Source organism: Netta rufina (assembly GCF_964035555.1).
Source record: "Netta rufina genome assembly, chromosome: 2".
Lineage (NCBI taxonomy): Eukaryota > Metazoa > Chordata > Aves > Anseriformes > Anatidae > Netta > Netta rufina.
The window spans coordinates 8,770,476-8,796,065 of record NC_140124.1 but is presented as its reverse complement, the minus strand read 5'-3'; the positions used below and the strand labels follow the sequence as shown (position 1 = coordinate 8,796,065).

The window sequence follows — 25,590 nt, the reverse complement described above, 5'->3', positions numbered from 1 at the left end:
TGATCTGTGACATTTCAGATCTATTTAGTAGTTAAATTACAAGACTCCTTATTTATAATTCTGTACAGAAATTTCATTTTGGAGGTGTTCTGTACCTCTGACTTTGCAAACACTTTGATGCAAGAACTTTACACACCCAGGGCTACCAATGTGCTTGCAGGTTCTACTCGCATGCCTGAAGGCCTGAATATATTTGTCATTTGGTGTATTCCATATTCAACACTTAATATTACTCTAATTCAGTTTACCATAATCAGTAGTACAATTTAGTATTTTATAATGAAGCGTTTTTTTTTTTTTTATTTCACATACTAAACAGCAAGAACTCAAGGTACAGAAGGTGAATAAATACCCATTTATTGATAAGATCTTTTTTTCCTACTGTGATGACAAATACACTGTTTTTCAGAAGTATGTTTCACAGCTCAGTGAAAACAGCTTGAGAACTATACTAGCGTCAAAGCCTGGGTTATAACAAGTATATTTTAGCTCTGCATTCAGCATTTAAGCACTAGATTAGTCTTACTGCATTGTAGTAAGAAGTCAATTGTACACTGTAATTGAATTTCTTTGTAAGAGGAGTCTTGACATCAGCAAAATATCTCTAACTGCCTAATTAATGGCCATAGAGCCATACACTTAATACATGTTTGCGTGTGCTTCATAAAAATTTATCGTTTGCTCATACAGCTTAAGAAGTTCAACCTTCACTCATACAAATATATCTGAATCAATCTATTTTATGTCTAATCATTTATATATACATATACATCATTACAAGTAATATATAATAGATATAAATATTATTACAAGTAGAAATATGTAAATACAGTATTTTTGTGTGTATAAATACACGTGTTTACACGTGTATAGGTGCATGTGTGCATGCATATAAAATATACACATACAAAAACACACCCAGACCTAAACTTTGTAACTGTGCAGGTGATGGAGCACTGGCACAAGTTGCTTAGAGAGGTTGTGGAGTCTCCTCCTCGGAGATCTTCAAAAGCCATCTGCACATGTTCCTGCACACGCAGCTCGAGGTGGTCCTGCTTGAGCAGAGGGGTTGAAAGACAACCTCCAGCGGTGCCTTCCAACCTCTCACCGTTCTGTGACTCTATGCTTAGCAGGTACTAAACCAGAGACTGAACTGTAGAAATTTTTAGTGTCAACAAGACAAAAAAAAAAATTCTTCAACTCTTTTTTTTTTTCTTAGCAGTCTTAAATAACAATTACTTAAAGTTAAATGGCAAAAACTATGGAATATAAGTGCACAAGTTTTCTGTTTGATTTTCATTTCTACAGAGCATGTGCACACTGGAGCTAGAAGGACAAGTTAAAGGGTTACTACATTTAGAAACCATCTATTTCTCTCTTATTTAATAGCTGTTACCATCATGTTTTGCTGCTGCTGCTCCTCCTGCAAATGGGAATTCATTGATATGATTAAATTTGATGGTATGATAATGTATGGTAATCGTGATTAATCAGAAGCCCACTAGCAAATGGAGGATGTTGGGTATTATGTCACCTGCATTTTAAACTGCACTCCCTCTATGCCAGCCTGACAATATTTGACAGCTGGAGGGATCTCACGCTGCATCTGCTTGCAACTACTTATAGATCTGATAAGAGAAAGTGCCCATCATTCCTTCACTATCTTAAGTGCTGTAATTACAGGGCTTTGCAGTCAAGTTGTGAAAACAGTAAGTGTTCAAAACGAAAGCTTTTTGCTAGCTGCGGAACAAGCTCCGTCTCACATCTGCAAGGGCTATAATCTGAAAGAAATGTAATTTGATGCAGCAGTCTCATTCAAACATGATTTGCATGAAATGCTGTATAAAGCACTATCCAAGAAATGTCAATCAACACCACCTGATACCATGTATCCTGTTAAATGAAAACAAAATGCTTTCTACACTACCTGTGATCTGCTACCGCGACACAGTAATAGAGTGAAAATTTCATTTACTGTTACTCATTATAGTAAAGCCATAGCTAAAGCAGAGTAATTGTGAGGAAGTAGGAGAATCATTTTCACAAGTGACTTTCTATTTCCATTAACAGTTTGTCTCCTACATGAACACTGCTGCAAACATGTACTAGTTACTATCTATCATTTTTTGCTAAGTATCACTTTAAAAGGACTGAACATTCTCAGATGCAGAACTGTTTAAACTCATCCATACTGTAGGCACTGGAAAATAGGAGCCAAGACCTTAGGAAGGGTTTCAGAAACCCCTACTTATTCATAGCAATTCCTAATGGAATTAGAAATTTTGGAAAAAAATAACCCCTTATTTACATTTTCCACAACGATCACGAAGCACTACTGCAATGAGCTTTATTTACAAAAGCACTGCAAATTTCTGCTTTCACAGACTGCAAGAGGCATTTATGTAAGGACACACCCCCAGGCCCAAGTACATCCTAAAATCCATTAAACTTACCCAAGTTTGCTAAAATAGTACTACAGGCTGATTCAAGTCAGCCCAAGGACCACTTCAGGGACAAAAAAAAAAAAAAGGCAAATCATATTTTAATACACCTTTAATAATTTAATACAGCATTAATACTCTTTTTTTATCTAAAGGAAATGTTTCAAGCCAGTGGCAAATATGAAGGACAGCGACCTATGATCTGAGCAATAATTGAGCACTTATTCAAAAACCTCACGCAGTTTAAAACATAAAGCAGTGATTTTGAAGTGTCTGAATTTCAAACAATACTTCAAAGCTCAAAGTTTGTCTAACTAGGTATTTCAGAAATGGTAGAAAACCAGAATCAAAACTCATCAGCTCCCCCTCACAGCATCCATTTACAACAGCTGATATCCTGGAGATGAAGTTGAAGCATGTCGCATGACACTAAAGAAAGCTCAGTAAGGTTTTTGTAGTTTAAGAAAAAAAAAATCTTCAAGTATTCTTTTGGGATAAGGACCATTCTGAAAAGAAATTTTAAGGTAAGTTCCAAAGACAAATTATGTAAAAAAAAAAACACTCCTGAGAATTGAAAAGACACGATGTAGAATATTCAGAAGAATATTCTCAGTTGCCTGAGGACAAGTTGCTCGACTAAGGTCTTATTTTTATACTGAATAAAACAGTTTATACGTCATGCAATTCAACTTTTTTAGATTTGAATTCAACAGTTACTTGAAAGGCAGCCAGTGCACTACCAGATGTCCTATCAAAGGAGGAAAGCTTTGTGCATCTCAAAGCCTTCCTGGTTGGTCAGGCAGACACCAGCGCTGCTGCCATTTTTGCTTCATACCGCGTCAGACTATTCTTAGTTTCAGCTCTGAAACTCAAGTGGCGCAAAATTAAGAAAATTTGTCTGTGGGACACCAAGGGCGTTAAGTTAAGGATAACAAATGAACAGATTTTCATCCAACTTCCCTGAAAATCCCGGCAAAAGGAATCAAGATACACTGCCAGCCTCCACTCTCTATGAAGCATTTTCAGAGGACAAACCCAAACAGAGATACAAGGGGAACGGATGGCCCCAAGTCAGAGGAAGCTATTCCTCTCTTCTGCCTCAGGCAGTGTAAGGAAAGTTTTCTGCAACTCCCTCTTCACACAAAACATCTTGTTCCAGACTCGGGCTGGCATATGCCAGGGATCCCCTCACAATTTCTGTCTGAAGAGTTTTGACAATGAAAATACTGGGGCACTCTCTCAAAACGGACATGACAACACTTGCTCCACTTTCATATGTCCTTAAAAAATCCCAAACAAATGTGCCACATGTGGAAACTGCCTTGATGTTAAATGAAATTAAGTAATGGTTAAAGTAAAAGGTCTTCACCTTTCCTTCAGGCAAATGCTGAAATATTTCAAACACAGAACGTGCTGGTGAAACCACATAAGGAATGAAAGGATTTGGACCATCAACCTCAGCTCATGAAAATTGCCATTTGAAAGCAAATGTTTCACATTAAAGGTCTGGCCCCTACAGTAGTAAGTTAGTAGCAACCTAAACATAGTGTTTAGAAGCACCTCTTCTGTTTCCTTTTTATTTTTTATAGGAGACGTTAGCCTAGATAATCACAACAGTTCCTCTTGTAAAAATTCAGATCCATGCAACTAGCCTGTAAATAAATCTCCAATCATTTTCCTTCAAACAGATCAGTCATCCCCCCAAAATCTTGTTTGTGAAACACTGGGACAGTAACTCAGAGAAAGGCTTTACCTGGAAGGCAGGTGATACATAAAGCTAGACCTCCAGAAGGACCCGAGGATGTTAGCCAAATCTCCTCTTTAAACAGTTTAGGAAAACACATTCAGTTGGCACGTGCACAGTTCCAGGTTAATTCCAGTACCTGGAAAAACGCTAGCACCAACTATAGTTGAAAACTGAATTATTATTAAATGCAACCACCTGAAGAATACTTAAATGATGCTTTACACAACTTGAGGCTTTAACTTCCAGTTAGCACCACTTTACCATGTTTCTCAACTACTAACAACCCTCAGATTCACCATTCATTCAGTCCTTATTAGCTGACCACACCTCTCAAATATTATCCCCACTAAGTCACCTCGAATAATTACAGAGTAAGAAATAGACAACTTCCTTGTTTGCTTCAAAATTACCCTAAATGTTCACATAACTTCAAATAGGGAATGTAAATGGATAAATTCTACTAGACCCTTTCTGTAACTTCTTCTCTAAACGCTTAAGGGGTTAAGCTTTAAGTAGGAAATAATTCAGAAATAAGCCCTACCCTGAAACATTATCATTTACATCCAGGGCTGTTAAGTGAATTTAATCAGTCCCAAATCCAAGCAGACTGGATCCTGATCAACATTACCCTGATTTAATACCACATTATTTCTTATAATTTAGAACTGAAACCAATATGCTAACATGCTCATTACAACTTTGTTCAACTCTTCAATTACATCCTTCTGCAAAAGGTTGTAAGAATTAACCATTACATGGTTACACGTCACTTCATTAGCCCTAAATTAATAACACCTGGTTTCCAATGGATTTATGACTAGCAATTGATTAGCTCTGATTGAAGCTCTTCTCACAATTGTAACACACAGGGGCTCTCTGTGCTGAGAAGTCTCTGCTAGATGAGACAGGAACTCAGAAGTGGTTTTTCTTTAGTTAGGTCACTAGCTAAACATAGGGTTCTCACAAGGGAGAACGTCATTACCTTTAATGTTTGTGCACCCCTGCCACATTCAAGCAAAATAAGCCATCCAGTTCAAAGACACAGGGGAAAGCAACCTAAATATATTAACCTCAGATTTATTTATTTTTTTTTTTAAGAACCAAAGCAAACAGAAGACTGACTACTATGCTAAGATCAGGTGATCCTAAAACCAGAAATCAAGTTTTCACATATCTACGGATTCCTTTTATAATGAGAAAAAGGAAGAATGTACCATGATCAGGAATACTTCTTTGACCTTTTTCAAATGGCTCGTCAGCAAAGTTGTCCAACCATTGCTATACTGCTATAAGTCAACATTTATACATAAACAAGTGAATTCTAACAGCACAGAGGCATTTGACATGTAACAAAGCAAGAAAAGGTAGCTCCACAGGATAGAACGTTCAAGTCAGAAAGTAAATTTGTCTTCAGCTCAAGAGCTAACATACTACATTTAATAAAACAAACACGCAATATGTACACAGTGACACTTAATTCCTAATCCTAATATATCTGATAACCTATGCAAAATTTATAAAGTGCTTCATGAGGGAAGACCACATTATACCTATTTTACAAATTATTGAGTCATGGAAAGATTAAGCACCTTTCTTAGGGTCATAGAGCAGGTTACTAGCTGAAGTGGAAAAAACACTCAGGGCAGCCAAATCACAGTACTGCATCCTCTTAGTTAAGACAGCCTTCCTTCTCTTAATGGAAAAAAAAAAATAAAAAAAGGACACTGACTCTTTGCTAGTACATTGCTTACATAAAAAGTCAGCAAGCACTCTGTATTTTCCTTCAGGCAAAAGGAGCAGTCCTAACGAAAATGTTCAATCCATTTTATTCCATTTAAAAAACTGTTGCATACAAGATTAGTCAGGTTTGCAGTACTTCTTGACTTGCAAAAACAAAAGTGAACAGAATTAAAATCTAATTTCACAGTCAATTTAAAAAAATTAATTTCCAATTTTTCTACACTGATGTAAACACACTTCAAAGATGTCAATTACAATGCCTTTACAGATATTCCATGTCCTTCTATTTCTTTTCAATCCCAAATTGGGTTTATTGGCACAAGCAAGTTCATGTCAAAGGAAACCATACATGAGATACCTGTGCTTTTTAAATAGTTACTTTTAAAATGTTAACACTGTTTTTACTTAATACTAAAGGCCGTTGAAAAGAACTCTTTCCCTTAACCCACAATAATTTTAAACAGAAAAATATTTCCTGTTTAAACATTGACACAAATTACGTGACAAATTTAGTTATGAAACTGCAGTTATATTGTTTAAACTTTTTATACTTCACAGAAGAAATGTGGAGATTTAAGAAATCAGCTACTGTACCAAACATGCACATAAATTTCTTAGCTAGATATCTAGAACAAATATTCTGCATCAAAAGCAGCCAGGTATGCACATGGCAATCAAAAGTCACAGCAGGTTTCCAAAATCTGCTTTTTTCAAACACATCTGACCTCTATGCAAATAATTTACTGTGTGATACCACACAGATGTTCACAAACACCTACTTTCCCCCTTCAACACTGCAAGCATTAACAGAGGATAATTTTTGTCATTTATGTATTTGGGAAATAATATGCGGGTTGTTACTTGAAAATACTTCAAATAAATATAATATGCACAAATAAATATATTTTTTGCTTATTTTGATGATCTGCAAACCACCTGAATTAAAAATTCAGGACAACAGAATTGTGAAAGTTTGAAAAAAATATCTAGAAAGGTGCTTCTCTAAATTATTAGAATTAAAAAGTGTTTTTTTCTTGTGAAGCAGTTAGATGTCCTGTTTGTTTTGCAAGTTAGGAACATTGAAAAAAACAAGGTCATACAATGCCATTCTCATTTTTTGATATAAAAATACGAAGGCATTTAAATGCCTGAAGTAACAATAAAAATACAATTTTGCTGATTTTTACAATGAAAACGTATGCTACTTTTTAAGCTTAGGGATTTTTTTTTCCAAATAGCCTTTATTATATCAAATAAAGTAAGGATTCTATTTATACAGAAAGACTCAAGTAATAAAATGGAGCCCATATTCCTTAAGACAAGATGCATTCACGCCTCTCCCACTGGAGAGATTGGTTCAACAATTTTACAGTTAAACAGAATTAATTCTACTCTCAAAAATCCATTGACCTTAAGCTTTTAACAAACATTTTCAACTGCAGAGTGTATTGTCAATATTTACAAATTCTTAAAATTATATTTCACTAGAACAGCCTTTATTTGCTGTATTAATATTTCCTTGCAAATGTATGCTTATCCATATCAAAGAAGAAGAAACAGCTGCTACTCACAGGAAATCTCTGGGGTCCTACGGCAGGTCTTGGCTGGGCTGGAACTGGCAGCAAGGGCACTGAAACAAGAAGCACCTTTTAACACCATTTGTTTTACCTAACAGTTGTTGCTGTTATTTCCAAAAGTGGTTGCAGTAAGAAGCCACGATTAAAATCCGCTACATTTACCCTCGCATGTCACAGCTCCTACGATTAACTTTAAGCAACCATTCCCTCCCCCACAACATGCAACAGGGCAATTAGGATTCTCCTAGTTCATTTACATAATTTGATTCTGCATTCTCCAGAATGAGATTGCTTCTTGCTTCAGGAAGGAAAAAAAAACAGTATGTATTCAGCCAAAGGTATGTCTCAGACAAAGCTGACACGGACTCTTAACAATAATCTCATGTTTCAAACAGGAGGACACGTAATTAACTCACCTTCTCAACTTAGTGCCCCTCGTTTCCTAAGTATCTCCCAGTCTCACCACCTACTTCCCATAGCAAACACTGGCATCAGAAAAGCTATCTGGCATAAATCACTGTTCACGGAAGGGTAAAAGGAGGCAGGTAGCAGCAATTAAGAGCAAGCGAGATCCTCTTAATGTGGCTTTGTCACTATAATGGTGCATGCAACCGCAGTCATAGTTTGTGTAATCGCAACTGCTGATCTCAGAAGGTAGACTTGTATTTCATAAAGATGAAAAATAGTGACACTCTTCCTGAAAAATAACTTCTCCAAAATTAGGAGTTCGGAGACTAACATGGATGACATGTTCACATAACTTTTTTTCTGTCTGTTTTCTTGAAATGCAATGTCCCAAAACAACCACTTAAAATGATGGCACAATGCACAAATTAACTACAGCCGGATCACCCTGGGAACTCAATCTTTATGAGAATCCCCAGCACTAAGTCTAATAACAGATTTTCCATTTTTCCTTGTGTTTTGTTTTTTTTTTGTTGTTGTTGTTGTTTTTTGTTTTTTTTTTTTTAATTTTTGGATTGTCCAAATGGTTAGAAGTACAAATACGTCCATTTTAGACAAAAAGTCTGCACAAGTTAACTAAAGCATTTCAATTAAACAGCACCGAACGAGTTTGATCATTTATCAAAAACTTTAAGGCTATTTTTCTTCAATCTGTGCTTAGCATTTGAAAACAATAGGGAAAATGTTTCCCACACAGGGTTAAACACTGACTTTGTAGACAACTGCATGACACTTGAGAGCAGGAAAGGTGTTAAGAGATGTACCCTTCTCCCTTAACTAGCTCTACTTCACAACACAATTTTCTAATATACCTCAAAAAATTCCTTTTTCTTCAGTAACACAGGCACAAGAGCTAATGCATTAGCAACTATTTTTAGCTCATGTTCACGTCTGCCTTCTATCCACTGTTAATTACCTGCAGTTTACTGCTTCATGGGCTGAAGTGGTAAACTACGTGCACCAATCTTTCAGCTCTGTGTGCAAGAAGAAGGACTGTGTGCAAACTTCTGATCAGGTTACATGAGAAAATTAGTCAGTCTCATTGTGGTTTCTAACGAACATCTGTCAGTATTGCACAGCCATGACCACTTAAAAAAATTGACAGCATGCTCTTGACAGACCCAAGGACTAAAATAGCTCAGGTCAGAGAGCCAAGTCTGAGAAAAATCACGTAAGGTGGGAAATGCAGAGAAACTTCATCCATACAGTGCAGTCGTGTCTATTTCAGTATCCTGCCTGTGGCAGGAGCATATAGAGAGTTATATATTTTTAAACAAACTAATTTAATACCCATGAAAGATAGTTCAAACTCAGCACCCTTTCAGTCCTTGGACACCTGCTGAAGCAGCAAAGAATTCTCAAACAGGCATTCATTTCTTCAACATGAAATCTTCCACAGGTTTGAAAGGTATATTTCAAACACAACATGTTATTCAATGCCATTTTAAGAGGATTAATTTGATTTTAGCTGTAAATTTCAAGGCTATACCTGAAAAGATGGAGCAGCAATTCCCACATTAATGATTTAGAAGAATTATAATTTTTCCCAGGATGCGAGTTTTTAAAAAGGTATGGCACACTAATCCACTGAGCTGCCACAAACTGCTCATCAGTAATTCCTGTCAATTTTGGCAGCACCACAGTATCCTTGAAATAGTTATTTGTGGTGTAAACATCAAGGGGAAAAAACATTCAATACCTAAATCACAGCCTGTACTAGTATTTCATAGTGTGTCTACTTGCACTTTGTTGTCCTCCCATATTTGTAAATTGATCCAACTCAAATTTGGACGTGCACTCAGCCAAAAATCTCCTCTTACAACTCAAAACTAATTTACAAAATGGGACACACAGAAAAGAGAAAATTTTGACAGGTAATCAACAGAAAGACATGGGATTCAAATGCCACAAAAGGCACAGCTGAAGACTAACTGAACGCTATCTGCAGCAGGTGTGAACAGACACTCATATAACCATTAAGGTTTCTGACCGACTGAGTCCTTCTTAATCATTTATGAAGCTTCAAAGACTAAAAAAATATTAGAAATTTGTTTGAAAAAATGACTTGACAGAAAGCAACTACTGGGTGGGTTTTTTTGAACCTAGATACAAGGAGATTTGCCACTGAGACAAAGAAATAAGCCAATAAAAGGATTCTTCAAGAGTGTTTCAACTCACTTTCAGGCTGAAGTAGCTGGCTACAGAAGACCTCATATATGCTATTTTATTCGAATGAAAATTTCATGAAAATTTACAGGTTTTAGTCTATTTTAGAAAATACTGATATACTGAACGCATTTCAAGATGAACTCAGGCCAAAAGGATGTTGAGAAGGAATATTTCTATGATTCGCAAGTTAGAACAAATGCCCTTAGTGCAGACAATTGAAATTATGTGGACTTATTCCTGCCATAAAATTAGAGAAGTAAAAAATGCCAGTCTACCTGAAAATACGACAGCACACCATTAAAAATAAGGGAATCTACGTGTCTGTATCATGCACTTCCAGACACGGCATTTTGACTTCCAGGCATCACATTCTAAACAACAGAATCCAAATAAACTTTGTATCTGACTCTATTCTCTGATATGTAAAAAAGCCTTGTATCTGGAAATAGATTTGGTTGCGAAGGGGCAGGATATCATCAAGAACATGAAATTACTCTCATCTCCTTCATAGTTCCCGTTACCCTTAAATAAATGCTGCTGCGTGACAAACATGCTGGTGTTGTGAGCTACCAAGAATTAAACTCAGCAAGATTTTTTAAGAGGAAGTTTAGAACTGTTATCTCTACTCTGGAATTTCTGTCTACCATTTGCATGCCTACACTGAAAATGCTTAAAAATTCATCTGAAAATGCTTAAAAATTCAGCTGTTATGATTTTAGAATTATGCTCATCTTCCCTGAAGAATATAACCTGATGCCCTACATATTTTCCTTCAGTGTGTAAATGTATACTTTCATTTAACATAACTCTACTACTGTTTGATGAGATAGCCACTTCTAACAGCCGCTGCAGAAGACTGACTGCTCACTAATTAAGAAGCTAGATTTAAATCACTAGAATTTTAACAATTGCACTGAACAGTACGCTGCACACCTAGCAGCAGAAATATTCTGTAGTCTTGCAGAGGATCCTTTCAGTAAAACAGACAGCACTAAGTTATTTCATATGAAAAACATTTCATATGAACCCTTTGCCAAGACCTTTCTCACTGCCACACAGGTCTTCTACCATTTTAAAACAGATCACTTTGGGGCTGTTCGTTCTGAGAGGATGACTACTAGTCAAGGAATGTGCACACAAAGTCAGCAAGTGTAAATTATAAAAATAAAAGGAAAAAAACCCATACAGCAGCCTACAAATCCAATATTGAAGATCTATTAACATGCAGGTATGCAATTTGGTTAAAATTAGGTTCAAATTAGGCAAATTAATAGAGAAAGAAAAGACTATGTCCAAGATAAAGCAAGGTCTCTAGCATGCCAAACATACTTATCACTGACACTGTGGTAAGACTGAGACAAGACTGAAGCACCTTAATTACATGACAAAGCAACTCAAACGAAAGAAAGAAGACGCACTGCTGTACTTCTGACATTGGGCAAAAACAAAAATCCCAGTAGCCATTACTAGCATTAGGAAGAAATCTGTTCACGTAGGTGAAGGAGATGCATCAATTGTTTCACCGGGATAGAACAGGCATCTAGAATAGTATAAAAACTATTTTTGCTTTTCATAAAGTAAGAACTGTTGCTTTGGAAATGTTAGTCAAATGCACAGAAGGCATACATCCAAGACTAAAGGATCTTTTGGACTGCTTCCAGATAATCTGTCCTGATGCATAATTTGATGGGAAGCACTGATTTTATTAGACAGGAAAAAGTGAAATAATCTCTACGAAGCAGCTACTGTGAACCCATCTGTGAGAAGCCTAACAGATTTCTATCAACTGGCAATATCTTACCCTGCCAAATTCCTACCTTTCAGTGGGCAAATAAATGAAGCAAAGATAACACTGGCTCAGAGTTCTGCTGATTCAAAGGAGGGAAAAAAATACAGAAAACCTAATGGTAAATACACATCCGCTTGTTTTGCTTCGTCTAGTTCCAACTGAATCACGAGTCAGAGATATATAGGTGCTTTTTCTTTATCCTCTTGGGAATTAAACACTTCCCAAATAAGTAGTAATATTAACAGCTCTGTTTGCTGAGAGCTGCTCTAAGAACTGTAGCCCAAAGGGTGCTTGTATTGAGTTACAGAAAGAGCGTGTACTTGCAGGCTCTGAATCAAATAATCATACATGTGGAACTGAAAGGAGAACTGAAAGCATGTATCTTGTCAAGTGAGGACTGCAGCTTGTACCTTTCACACAGCATTTACAGTTCAAGGACTGTCTTTGTGTATTCTCACTGAACTAGGTGGGCGGTCATTCTGTGACTGCTTGGCTGAACCTAGAATGATGTGGGAAATTCTGAACTGCAGCATCGATTCTAAACCTAGTATTAAAAACCAACATCCCGCTACTTTTAAAAACATTCTCTTTTCAGTTTTATTGTTCTTTAAAGGCTTTCAAACAGTAATGATAAAAAAGTGGAAAAGACTTTACAACTCCTGTTGTTGGACTGCACTCAGCTGAAGTGTATCACTGTCTTTTTTTGTACAAGTTTCTTTTTCACATCTTATTTCTGGCAAAATATTTAAGGAAAAAAATATTAGCCCAAAGCACATTTCCATCAAGAGATAAACAAGGAAACTGTTGCTTCCCTGGCAAAGAGCAAGATGCCTCATATGCTAATGACTGAGAATGTGTTCAGAAAGCTCACCTTGTACAGGCGTCACTACCGTCCCCTTGAAATGTGGGTTTATGTGTATGTTCTTCGGTTGCTGAGGTGTCACTGGTGGTGGAGTCATCATTATTCTAGGTGTTTCTATCTGAGGGGGCATATGTAGCCCTGGAGGAGGAGAAGAATGATGCTGATGCTGTAAAGGAAGCAGAGATTGTAACTGTTGCTGCTGCTGCTGCTGTTGTTGTTGCTGCTGTTGCTGCTGCTGTTGTTGCTGCTGCTGCTGGTGCTGGAACAGACTCCTAACAGGTTGCTGGTGTGTTGGAATTAACCTCTGTGAATGAGTCTAAAGTCAGACAAAAGAATAAAGTCAATAGGCTTTAAAGTTCAAATAACCTGACATAAACCAGAACAAAATTAAGACACCTTTGGAGAACTGAGGCCAAGCATGAATGGAAAAAAACTTTCCTATAACATTAAATCAAGTGGAACTGTTAAGATCCATCAGCACAGGAAAGCAAAGGAACAATCAGTCCAGAACAATAATGTGAAGAAGATGGCAAAGTGCAAGAAAAAGATAAAATTTGCAACTGAGTATGAGTAGTGCATAGGGTGCACATAGAGAACATTACCAGAACACATTCATTTTTTCATGTACTTCTAACAGTGAAACTACCTAATCTCATAGGTTAAGGTTCTGTATATGCCAATGGAAACTGCCATCAACCACAATACGATGCACTGAAATATGAGGCCCAGTATCATCAAGCTGCTTTACAGATACCTTGAAAGGTACTTTTCATAACAAAAACAAGTCTCTTGTTCAGAACTCTCAAACATGAATAGCCAATATCTTTTAAATAAAATAAATCAAGATTTTCTTCAGACACGTTCATTTTTCTGGTTCTGAACTCATTGATACTATGGGTCAGCCCTAGGCCAGTAACTTTCAAATCGTAGTGCACGAAGAGTCCCAAGCACACAACCTTTTAGTAACAAGGATGTGACATCTGTTTTTTTTTTTTCCCAGCAGCCACATACATCAAGCAAAGCAGCTACAAAGCATGCACAAGATATTATGATGAGTACAGAAATATTTTGATCTTAAATGTTGTCAACAAGTAGCAAAGACTGCAGCAATACAGAAAAAATGATTCCACCTTCACTGTTTTAAAACGTTCCACTGCAGGGCTCTCAATCACGGAGCCAGCCACCAACTCCTGCTAGCGATCAGCACCTAGAGTTACTGCTGTCAGAAAAAGTCCCCACTGTTTAATACAGATGACCTTGTCCTGCAAAGGCATTCACAAGCTTTGTTCTATAATCTCAGCTTCCAGTACACTGTAAGACAGTTAAAACAAGTAAATCTGGGATACCTCTGGATCCTAAACCCACTTTGTTTCAGGACAGAAAAAGTAAAGTCTTCTATTCTGAGATACAGAACACAGGCACAAAAACAAAAAAAAAAGTGAAGTTGAATTTAATCTGAAAACCTAAGAAACTGATTTATCTAGCGGTGATTACTTTCCTTCATTTCTATTTGCCTCCACAGTAGTATGGTAGGAATAAACAGATTTTAAAAATAAAAACTAAAATTAAGTGTCAGCAAAAAAAATAGTTTAATAGAAACCCAAGAATTATTTCACAGAACTGTTTTTGTTTTTTTTTTTAAAGAAATAGTAATGGGAACATATTCAGTCCCACATGTTGCACGTAGAGGACTTCTCAAAGGAATTATCTTACTCCTCTACGTGTATGCAAGGCAATAGAAAGCCTGATTATATGCACAAGTCAAAATCTGCTTTTCATTTGGAGGCCTTGAGCTTCCTCAAATTGAAGCTGGTAGCAGGACTAATCCCATACTTTTATCATCATCACCTTACACAAAGCCCACCTTGCCTAACAGTGCCCTGAAAGAGTAAAATGGGAATGTTGGAATACCCATATTCCACCTTCATAATGATTCACGACTTGGAATGCCTTTCATCATAATTCCTTGCAAGTACAATCAAAGAATACTAAGGGTTAAAAGGTACCATTGTCGATGGCTGGTTTGGCAGCAGAGCAGGCCTATGATCCTTCATTCTTCCCCTATCATTATTGTCTCTCCTTTGTTCTCCCATTCCATGGCACATGACTGAGCCTCCTCTTCGCCCTCCTCTCCTTGAGCCATACCGTCCTTGTTTAAGCTGCCTTTCCCTTTCTTCAAATTCAAGTAATGCTGCTTTGGCTTCTGCAGAAAGTTCTGTTAAAAAAGAAAAAAATATTTTAGTTTCAAGCTGAAAACACAGGACACTAAAACTACACAAGCATCCCTGCAACTTAACAAAATTTGCAGGCACTTTGATCTCCTTTAGGTGGCATGTTAACATTTCATTAAAGACACCTTCAACAGCAAAAACCATGCAGATACTTGTGTCTGGTGCACAGGCAAAAACTGGCAGGTGAATGAAACAAACATGAACAAAAAGGTTTGTTTTTCCTCTCACTTAGCCGCAGAAATGTCAGGCAGCAAAATGAAAGCCCAGGCAAACTCTACTGTCAAGGATATGTTGAGTCTTCCATAAAAACAGATTTTACCCACCAGAATGTTTTGCACATGGGCGTATTCCAAAGAAGGACTTGCTGGTCGATGAGGTGTTTTTTGCCGTAACTGCTTGTTATTTTCTCTCATGTACGCGGCTGAAGAACCAACTGTGCTTCACAAGTGATAATGCTACTTGGAGCACACTTTAAATTGTGTGCTCAGCTCAAGTCAAATACATAACCACTAACACCCACCCAATCCACACGACAGGCAGACACCAGAGAACAGATGGCACCCCACAAAAACTGCCAAGTTTGTTTGAAATCTGGGACAATGCTGATAAAATTAAGAGAAAACTATGTAGTTACAGACCCAGGTAATCGAGTTACTTGTAAAGAAAATCCAAAGCAGAATTCAGCAAGCACACTGTGGCACTAGCAGCAGTGCCACTCACCAGGTTTTGGTTATTTAAGGGGGATAAACTTGAACCCAGACTTGCAGCTGAGCGTTTTGTCATGTGCCAGCCACATCCCTTGTTACCTCTGAACTGACTTATGCAGTTAACAGTAAAAAATTAAACTAGTCTACAAGAAACACGTTCCTGACCTATAAAAACATATTTTGAATTCATATGAGTAACAATTAGTGCAAGAATTCTGTTTTTCCATTAAAATGAAGTCTGCTCATAAAGGAATCCGGATACAGAGACCAATTTTTCAGGACAGATTGGTTACCTGCTAATACTACAAGTAAAAGCTACAACATTTGAAGATCAATAAAATACTTCTCATTTCACAGCACTCCTAAGGCAGCTACAAGACACTATGAAACCTCTGTGCAGCTACACATCCTCCATCAGGAATATATAATTACAGAAATAGAAAATTATTAACATTTCTTGCCAGTGCAATAGCCAAAGCTACTGAAAAACCACCTTAAATATCTTTATAAGTAATCTCAGTCAGTCTTTGAAGCTAAGGATTGACAAAAGGGCACAGAAGGGTAAGAACAGCATAGTCCTACTGCCACAATTGTTCTTACCTGGCTACCTGCAGGTACTACCTGCACAACGGAGCTGCAAGCTGTCAATTTGCATGTCCCACTTTTCAGAGGTGTTCAACACCTAGAGAAAACTGGTGCTTCTTGGTTCTTGAAAGAAAAGCTTAGAACTTGCTGACAATCCAAGAACACAGCAAACATGACAGACTGCCTAAAATCCCAGGATCTGCCTGTTTGCTGTTCCATTTCTGCATGTTGGTGCTATGTTTCTCTGCCTCCCTTCATTTCCCCTCTCTGACACTGGAATTAAGTGACATAAAAGCTCAAGTTACAATTGCATCAGATGTTCTTACAAGATGCTACTTCTGCCCTACTACTGCCTCAGGAGATCAGCAGAGCCCCAGACGATCACGAAAACCTCTTACTTGGCATACTTAGACAAGGGGCAAGGAATCACATTCCCTGAAGTCTTTGTATGGAATTAAATGTGCACACTGTGTATTAGCAAGGAAAATTAAGATAACCATCCTCTCATCCAATGCAATCTAAAGCATTGGATGTGCCTAGAACAGTCACCCTATCCATCCTTTGCTGTCAGGGATGGAAAAAGCTAGGTTAATGGAAAAAACAGAGCTCTTATTCCAAGCCTCCTTTCCATCCATGCCTGAAGCAACTTCACAGGTTTACAAGCGTGAAAGGGCTGACACTGGCTGTTAGTTGGTCTGCAGGAATGAACGTTCACTGACTACCATATACTTAGTCAGAAATAATGCCACTGCACTGCAAAGCAACAGCTCTCCTTCCTTTAACCAGAGGGGATCCAAATCCTGCAGAGCCATCCTGGGCATGTTGCCAGTTGGAAAGTTTTCTCTTATTTCACCAAGAACAGGACTAGCAGGATTTTTTTTTTCCTGCTATTTTCCACACTACAATCCTGAACTCATGTTAGTTTGGAAAGCAATGTTCAGTCATTGCAGCAAGTACCTATCACTATTCATTCAAAACACTGTTAAACAGCTTAAAAGTCACACGTGAGGAAAGCAAACACCCAGGAACACTGCTAGGCTTCCTACAAGACCGTGTCTGAGTCTCTCAACCTCTTTAGCACACACTGGAGGACACTGAGTAGAAACAATGTCAGAAGGAAGAATGGGTTGCCCCAAACAAAATGACAGAGAGTGATGCTGATTACGCTCTGGGAAGGGATGAGAGCATCCTGGTCAAAGTCAGCCTCAATGACCTTACATGTACATATGTACATTTCACTCTTCAAAATGAAGACTAAAATTATTTTCCTTCTCATTTTACCCAAAAGTTCTCAAACTTTTAAAGGCAGTGTCTTCAAATCAGAACCACTGTGTCCAGTTTTACACACAGTTCCACTTTGCCAGATGAAAACTTTGAACTTGGAAAAAAACATCCAACCCAAAACATAATCCCCATGAATTCATGACAGTAAGCACCATTACACAGCACATCTCTGACCACAGAAGTACATTATAAACACTTGGTAGGAAGACAAAGGAATATAAAACTGCATTAACTCATTAAGCATATTTCCCCCCACAACATGCTGCTGAACAAAACAGTGTACCTGTCAACAATTTTGCTCACATGCAAAATTGAAGGTTTAGAACCTCAGAGACAGGCTACAAAAGTGAAGACTCCTGCAGGGAACCAAACTCATTCTCCATGAAAACCCCAAGCTCTTTACATTGCTATCCATCACCATGCAGCAAAGCACAGACAGCTCAGTTATGAGGTGGGCTGTTTATCCCATTGCAGAGCATTGTGCCACACGTGCAAAGACCTAGGAGAAAAAATAGCATGGAAGAGGGTTTTGCAGAGAGGGGAGCAAGGAAATGACTTCCTTGAAAACATCAGATGTTTGCCTAGAAATGAAGTTAGAGAAAGAGGAAGAGATCATCGTTCCCTCTCTAGTCTCTTCCAAAGCACACTCAGGGATTCCCATGATAAGGCCACTGCTTCTCCCTGGTTTCGAGCTTGTGTGCATCACCACCAACACACGTTGGGCCAGGCTGGATGCAGCCCTGTCCCCCCTTGGCCACCAGTTCCTGCCTGAGCCAGCCCTGAACAAAGGTCTCTGCTGCTACACCTGCCTTGGGCAGCTCCTTGTGAGCACAGCAGTTCAGGTGCTTCAGAACCCCGGAATCCCTGTTGTTCTGGGTAACGCACAGATTTACAACATGAATCACATTCCACTACAGCCATAAAAAAAATACACATTCACATATATATGCACATGTGCCATCCGAATTGGGAGGGGTAGTAACTCTTCTCCCAATTTATTTTTTCTCCCCATTATCCAGACTTACAACGTGGTTACATCTTGGTCTTTTGCACACAGCGCAACAGGGTAACGGTGAAACCACCCACCTTAATTTCCTAGTCCTGCCTGAAATCTCAGCCACTAGGTATCAGCAAACGTAAACTAAGCGGAACATAACAGGAAATAATTGCACATACATGAACCATTGTTATCAGCTTGCAAGGGAGTCTGCCTAAGTGTAGGGTTTTGTTTGCTTTTTTGTTTTTAATTAGCTACAGAGAGAACAATTCAGTTTGGCAATGCCAAAGTCTTTTCTTTTTCTTCGTATTTCTTTATGAGTAGATCCACAGCCTAATTACAACACCAACTCGACAACAATTCAATCACCTCCACTGAAAGTTACACGTTTCTCGTCAAAAATGATAAACTCAGCACCTCTAGAAAAATCAATTGCATGGGTGTCCTACAACCCCTCTCCTTTAAATTCCTTATAGCACTGCTGTATCTTGGATAACAGAACATTTAGGAAAAATCTCAGCTACATTTATGCGAATACACTGTATTTTTGCATGGTTTTACCAGCACACACTTGCTCTAATCTTGACTGTACAGTTCTCTCACATGCACACATTTAATGCAGTGAATCAGCAATTATTTTTCTAGTGTCTCTAAGTGTCAAGATTAATTTCACTATCCCTGGTAATAAAATGGTTTCAAATGACATCTTTAATCAGCAAGTAAGAATGCACTCCTCCAATAGAGACAAGCTGTCACAAAAGGTCACCAAAATGTGACAGGATGGAAATTACGTTTGTAACTTCAACTGAAATGTTAATTTCTCTATAAGTGTTTTCCCAACTATGTTCAGATTTTAAAGTAAGGAGACGTAGCTCTCCAATGAAGTTTCATTTTTAAACCAGTAGTGTCTAAAAACCTATTCTGTAATCTCAAAAGCTGATATTTATAGGCAAGGTATTTTTGCTGTTTAACTTTCCACCAGGCAATAAGTCATCTGGTCTCTTACCAAGAAAATAACATAGAAAACTAGACTAAATAGAAATCTTTTCACAACAGCAAGGTTTTTGCGAGGACCAGCTAGAAAAGCTGTTTACAGATTCACCTACATTTGCATCACCTTTTACATCAAAGCAACATCCCTGATCACCCTCAGAAGTCGGTCTTGTTCTGATCGCTGTTCTATTAACAATCGAGCTCTGTGGTACAGTTTCTCATTGCCTAGTCTCGTTTTTACGTTACGCTGCTGAGTAAACCCATAGATATATGAAAATACATGGAACTGTCATTTACCTTGTAATTATGTGCTGAGATTTAGCTATTCCAACATGTTTTTAAATGATCCTGTTTTGTAAGACCACCAGCACCTTTTGTATAAACAGGATAAAGTCTGTACATGGCATGTACAGACACAGTTTTACGGTTGAAAACACATTTTGAATGCATCTCTGCTAAAATATCCCTTGCCCATATAGATTATTTTTGTGTCTGAACCGTTCTAGATGGTTCCCTTCAGGCTTATTTTAGTCAGTATCAATACCTGCTTATAAAATAAAAAAGTCAACTGAAGGCCTACAATACACACTTTGCCTGAAACTGCAAGAACTATACAATAAATACAAAAAACAGATTTAAAAGACCTTGATTCAAAGTAATGCGCTGATGTGTCTCAGAGCACAACAGGAATACTGCTGTGAAAGGCTGGTTCAGCCTTTGCAGCTGACTCCTTGTTGCTCATAGCCACACCACCTTTATTCTAGAGGTAAGGCTCCTCATTTTTCACATGTACAGTAAAAGCCCAAACTGTGCAAGCAAATTAGAGGAGGAGGAAGAGAAGCAACTCAGAGAAAAATCCTTAGAAATGATGTCCATTTTAAGGCAAACCTTTTCAGGGAAAGGGAAAATTTGATCAGGACAGGTCCTGGCAATCTAGATAGGTGCTCCAGGAATGTAATTTCAAAATGCCCGTTGCCCCAAAGGCACTGTCTCACCGGGAAAGAAAGCAGAAGCACCCAGCTACCAAGTATGGGCTGCATGGGAGCCATCTTACAGAAATCACGTGTGAGGAACTCACGCCTACAGCCAGGCAAAGCTTAAAAATATCATCAAAAGCTATCTTCTCCCAGTGATATCTGGCAATTAGCCAAAACTAAGTGACAATGTGCCTTCATTACCAGTTCATACCTTGCATACCTTGATTCTCTTCAAAAGATCTGACCTTTTAATTTGATACTTTGGCTCAACACCAAAACTATGAGAATAGCACACCCTTCTAAAAGCAAAACTTAACTTCTATTCATCTCACCATTTTAACTTGATTTTTTTTTTTTTTTGAGCATTACCACACCACTGTAAGCACATCATGAAGGGCAACATGGGTATCCTCAGTAGGACAAGTACATGTCAGAGAGTTTTAAAAACTCCAGGATCAAGTAAATACTCAAGTACCCAAGACACACAACCGGTCTTGAACTCTCAGATGGTCTTGAGCTCTCAAAAAAACAAACCAGTACTGTGCTATTTACAAACTAAAACAGGGCAGTTGCAAGATAGTTCAATATCTACTGCGTCTTCTGGAAATAAGTGTCAAATTCATTAGTCACATGGAGCTTATGTTACACTACTCCCATACGAAGTAAAGCTACTCTTTTAGATGCTACCTAATAGAATCAAGTCAGTAGGAGACACTCCCACAGTTCCACGTTAGAAAACCTGAAAGGAGAACACGGGGTTCTATATTTTTCTAACACCATAAGCACATTTGCAGATCAGCAAGTTGCAACTTCTCTAGGCCAATCCAACAGGGGGAACACGATAGGTTTGTAACACACTCACATTCCTAAGTGGAAAAATTGAAAAAATACAGGTATTTTACAGTGGAACAGAAGTAACAAGATCTGTGTTACAAAGTGAAAATCTTCCAGGCAATAAAGTCTAAAGGAATTCCTTAAATTGCATTCCACCACAATAAGCAGTGAAACAAAGATCAGACAGCTGCTGTTTCAAAACATGAAAGCTTTTAAAGACACCACACAAGCATCAGTGAACAAACACTGTGCTAGTTTTCAGAATATTGTAAGCTTTAACATTACCACGAAGGAGACAGACACTACAAATGACTTTAGACAATTTGGGTATAGGCCAGTCTAAGTTATAAAAAGGGTATTCTATCTTTTGCCATCGAACTCATTCCTAGAAGTTCTAGAAAGCCTCTTTTAGCTTATTTTATTATAGCTCTTCACCATAGTCCACAGAATCTCACCTAAAGTTTCTGGAATGTTTCTCCTTTCTCTTGTCACATCTGAGAGCCTAATTATCGTTCCTTCTTTCCGTTCAGTTTTGAAACGTAATCGTCCAGACTCTTCATCATCATCCTCCTCTTCATCAGATTCCTCTTTTGTCTGGTCTTGAAGTTCCAGAGATTCAATAGCTGCCTGAATCACAAAATACAGAGGATATGCAAACTGAAAAATCTACTTTCTTGTGATCAGTGAGATTCAGAAGACAATGCATTTTTAAATGCCCCTTTGTACAAATTTTACTGGTATTATGTATTATAGAAACTCAATGAATATTAAAGCTTTAGCAACTTAAATATACATATACAATTTATTATATGTTCTGCATCTGTGTAACATCTACTAGAAAAGCTTACTTTGACACAACAGTCGAGGGCAGGGGTAATCTGCAATCAGGACCGCCACCTGATTAGCAGCTGCTTTTGCACACAGAGTGACATTCCACCACTGAATTGACTAAGATGCAAGCCTGGGACACAACCCAATTCATGTAATCCAAACACTAAATCTTTTTTTTTTTTTTTTTTAATTTGCTAAAAACTGCCAGTAGTATGTTGTAGAAAAAAATACAGATAACCTCACATTTCTCAATTTTATTCCTCCAGGTACACATAATTGTACTTGTCTTCACTTTTTCCACTCCTTGACTATTTCCCAGTTTTAATTCAGCAAATGATGAAGAGGAAAGGATTGCATAAAATTTGAATATACTAAACTTGTATATTGGAATGCTATTCCCTTGTCCTCATTTACTTTCCAATTCTCTCTGTAACAGAGAACATTTATTCAAATGAAAATTCCCAAATGAAAATGGATTCCTCACCTTCAAATTAAAATATATAAATAAATGTCATTGCCCTGTGCTGGCAAGATAAAATTAATGCTCCGAATGTTACACAAGTTATATTTGATTTCTAGAATTGAAAATTAGGAATGTTCTAATACAGTATGATTTTCCATAAAATATTTGGTTACTGTAGATTTGGCTTTTTTTTTTTTTTTGTAGAAGCCTACTTGCTCATTTCTTAGAGCCTACACATGCAATCTAATTCTTCGTAAAGCTGCTAAATAGATCAGAACTTCTATGTTGCTTGAGGACAGTTAAAAAGTGAGTGAAATGTAACACGCAAGAAATGGTTTAATCTTCTAATTAACCAGATCAGTGCAGTAATTTATATGAAAAAGGCAAAGCGTGTCAGTCACGTAGACAGATACTAAGTCAAACACCAAGAAAGAGAATAAATAGTAGAATAATAGAAGAGACTGCAGATTTCCTCACAAAAACACAGGAAACAAGATATAGGAAGAGAGAGGATCTGGCAAGACAGTTTCAGCTTTAGAAGACAGCAAACTAAGAACTCAAGCTCAAAGCTTCAGCAGCTTCTACCTGGTAAAGACACAATCTGTGTGCTTAGTTACTGGGTTTAATGGGCTACTGATCCCACCTTGTTTTCAACCTGCCATCTCTTTATCTCAGATTGTATTGTATCCATTCTAAGCACATATCCAAGCATTGTACTTCCTGACTGTAAAAACGTTTAAAGATATAGCTAACATAATAGCCTAAGTTTACACAAAGCTTTAAGCATTATATCTGTTAGAGATATTTTATAAACACACTTTATCATCAAATAGCACAGTTAAAAACAACAGATAGGATCGCAGGCAAAGAAAATCCTTCAAGACTGAAAGAAATGCAAGCCTCAAAAGCAAACCCAAATTGAGAACAACTGGTCTGATTAACATATCCATGGAAAATCAAAGCACCTCAGAGGAAAGGCAGTTGAAACTTGTGGAACAAAGGAATCATGTTAGAAAGGGAAGATATGTTAACTTTGTTTAATAAAAACAAACAACAATTAAAAAGGGGGAGAGAGTGTGTTAGAATTTTACTTTCAAAAGAGAGACTCCCAGAAGGGAAAGGAGTAGCAAAACCTCCATCAAATCTGTTTTAAAATATCATAAAACACAATTTTACTGTTCTGATGCTCATCTTTAAGGATTCTCCCTTTAGGATCTCAATTTGGGAGTCTGAATCGAAGCAGCTGTTTCGTGACACAAGCTCTCACTGCTCTGAGCCTCTTGCTTTTACTTTAGAACATAAACCCCAGACACATCCATTTCCTACCTTTGTGCCTCTTTAAAGCTGTGCTGGGATTACACTTTTTACTCATCAAAGCCAGGTCTCAGTTACATAATTTCATCAATGAGTGCAAAACATACTCATGCAAGGCTCTATGTGCAGCTCAGACTACCGAATGGTTAATGTGGTCTGCACTGTCCTGAGAAATCTTGACGTGGTCTAATGAAATGCTACAGAAAATACCTATGGAAACTGCTGCCTTTCACTATTTATTTATTCTGGAGGAAAAAAAAACATTCTGAAAAAAAAATGCAAGTTGTTACAGAGTACATGGTAACTTCTTTCCTGTTCAACATAAAGAAAATCTTTATTCAACTTCTCTACACCAGTGTAATTTTATTCTTCTTAGCCACTTATATAAATTCTGTAGTCTTTTGGGTGTTATCTGACATTATTCACCAGCATAATGCTCATACCACCTATAACCAAACAACAGCCACACAGGCGTTAAATATCAAAGACAAAAAAATCAAAGGAGCTAACGAAAAAACGAGCACCAAAGAAAGGCAACGTTGAGAATGCTAACTGACCCATGTCCAAGTCTGATTATACGTATTATTGAGGGATTTATATTAGCTGCGATGGAGACACAAACATGTCTGACAGCCAACCATATGTTCTCTACATATAGCTACAGGAAAGGTTATCTGAGCTGTGTAGGAGCATACACCCTTCCCCTGTGATTTGTACAATAGTTGTAGCATGCAAGACTTCTTTTGATCATCTTTTCTATCCTTCAGCATAACAGGATGAGTTATTTTCCCAATATTACAGTATATAGATATATAGAAATTCAGACAAAATTCATTCAGGAAAGGACACGAGCACAGGCACAGAATTAATAGTACTTAAAGGATTCTATTTAATACTAGCTAATCATGAATATCTCTGCATATACATCAACAGTCCTTGAACAGCCACTTGAGGTCACTGGACTAGTCAGCCAAGGCTTCTTAGCAGCTCTTCTCAAAGGGAGCTTAACATTTCCCATTATGACACCTTGTACTAAGCTATCAAAGAGCTTTACTGATTTTTCATTATGAGGAAAAAACAATGACCTTTCCCCTATCACAAGGTCAAAGTTTTCTGCCACACTCATTAGATAATTATGCCATAAATCCCAGTTATTCACCATAACTCCCCATGCTGGGTTACGATCTGCTACAGAGCAAGAATGAATGCTCCTGCCCAAACAGTTTACTATGCAGCTGCAGGACTGATAACAGACATAGAAAGCCCAAGGAAAGCAGGAGAAAACGCTAATCAGTGTGATAAATGCTGATCTGAGCACAGGATCCTAAGCGTGGGATTGGCAAGCTATTGCCAGAGTGCTAAAATGCACAAACTAGGCTGAGTGTCATAAGGTTAAACCAGATCCTTTCCACATGGAACATTACAAATGAGAAACAAAGAACTTCTATGAAATCATTGGCCTATGGTAGCCTCCGATTTTTTGCTAACACCGAGGCAGCAGCAGTCGTTCAGTCCTAACAGATCAAGAGATAACAGGGCAGGTAAGATAACGTTACATTTATTCCAAGGAAAAGTCCGTTTCAC

At 37.7% G+C, this 25,590-nt stretch overlaps 1 protein-coding gene across 6 annotated transcripts in view; it reads right to left on the bottom strand.

Moving 5' to 3' along the window:
* Positions 1 to 25,590, bottom strand: part of RBM33 (RNA binding motif protein 33) — a 104,360-nt gene that overhangs the window by 55,404 nt on the left and 23,366 nt on the right. For 5 of the 6 annotated variants that reach the window (XM_084281834.1, XM_084281835.1, XM_084281837.1 and 2 more), the window contains exons 7-10: positions 21,854 to 22,025; positions 14,797 to 15,005; positions 12,800 to 13,106; positions 7,500 to 7,558 (exon numbers count right to left, since the gene is read on the bottom strand). In XM_084281834.1, coding sequence (XP_084137960.1) covers positions 7,500 to 7,558; positions 12,800 to 13,106; positions 14,797 to 15,005; positions 21,854 to 22,025 — 747 coding nt within the window. The remainder of the gene's footprint in view (positions 1 to 7,499; positions 7,559 to 12,799; positions 13,107 to 14,796; positions 15,006 to 21,853; positions 22,026 to 25,590) is intronic. The other variant, XM_084281836.1, reaches the window with a different exon arrangement.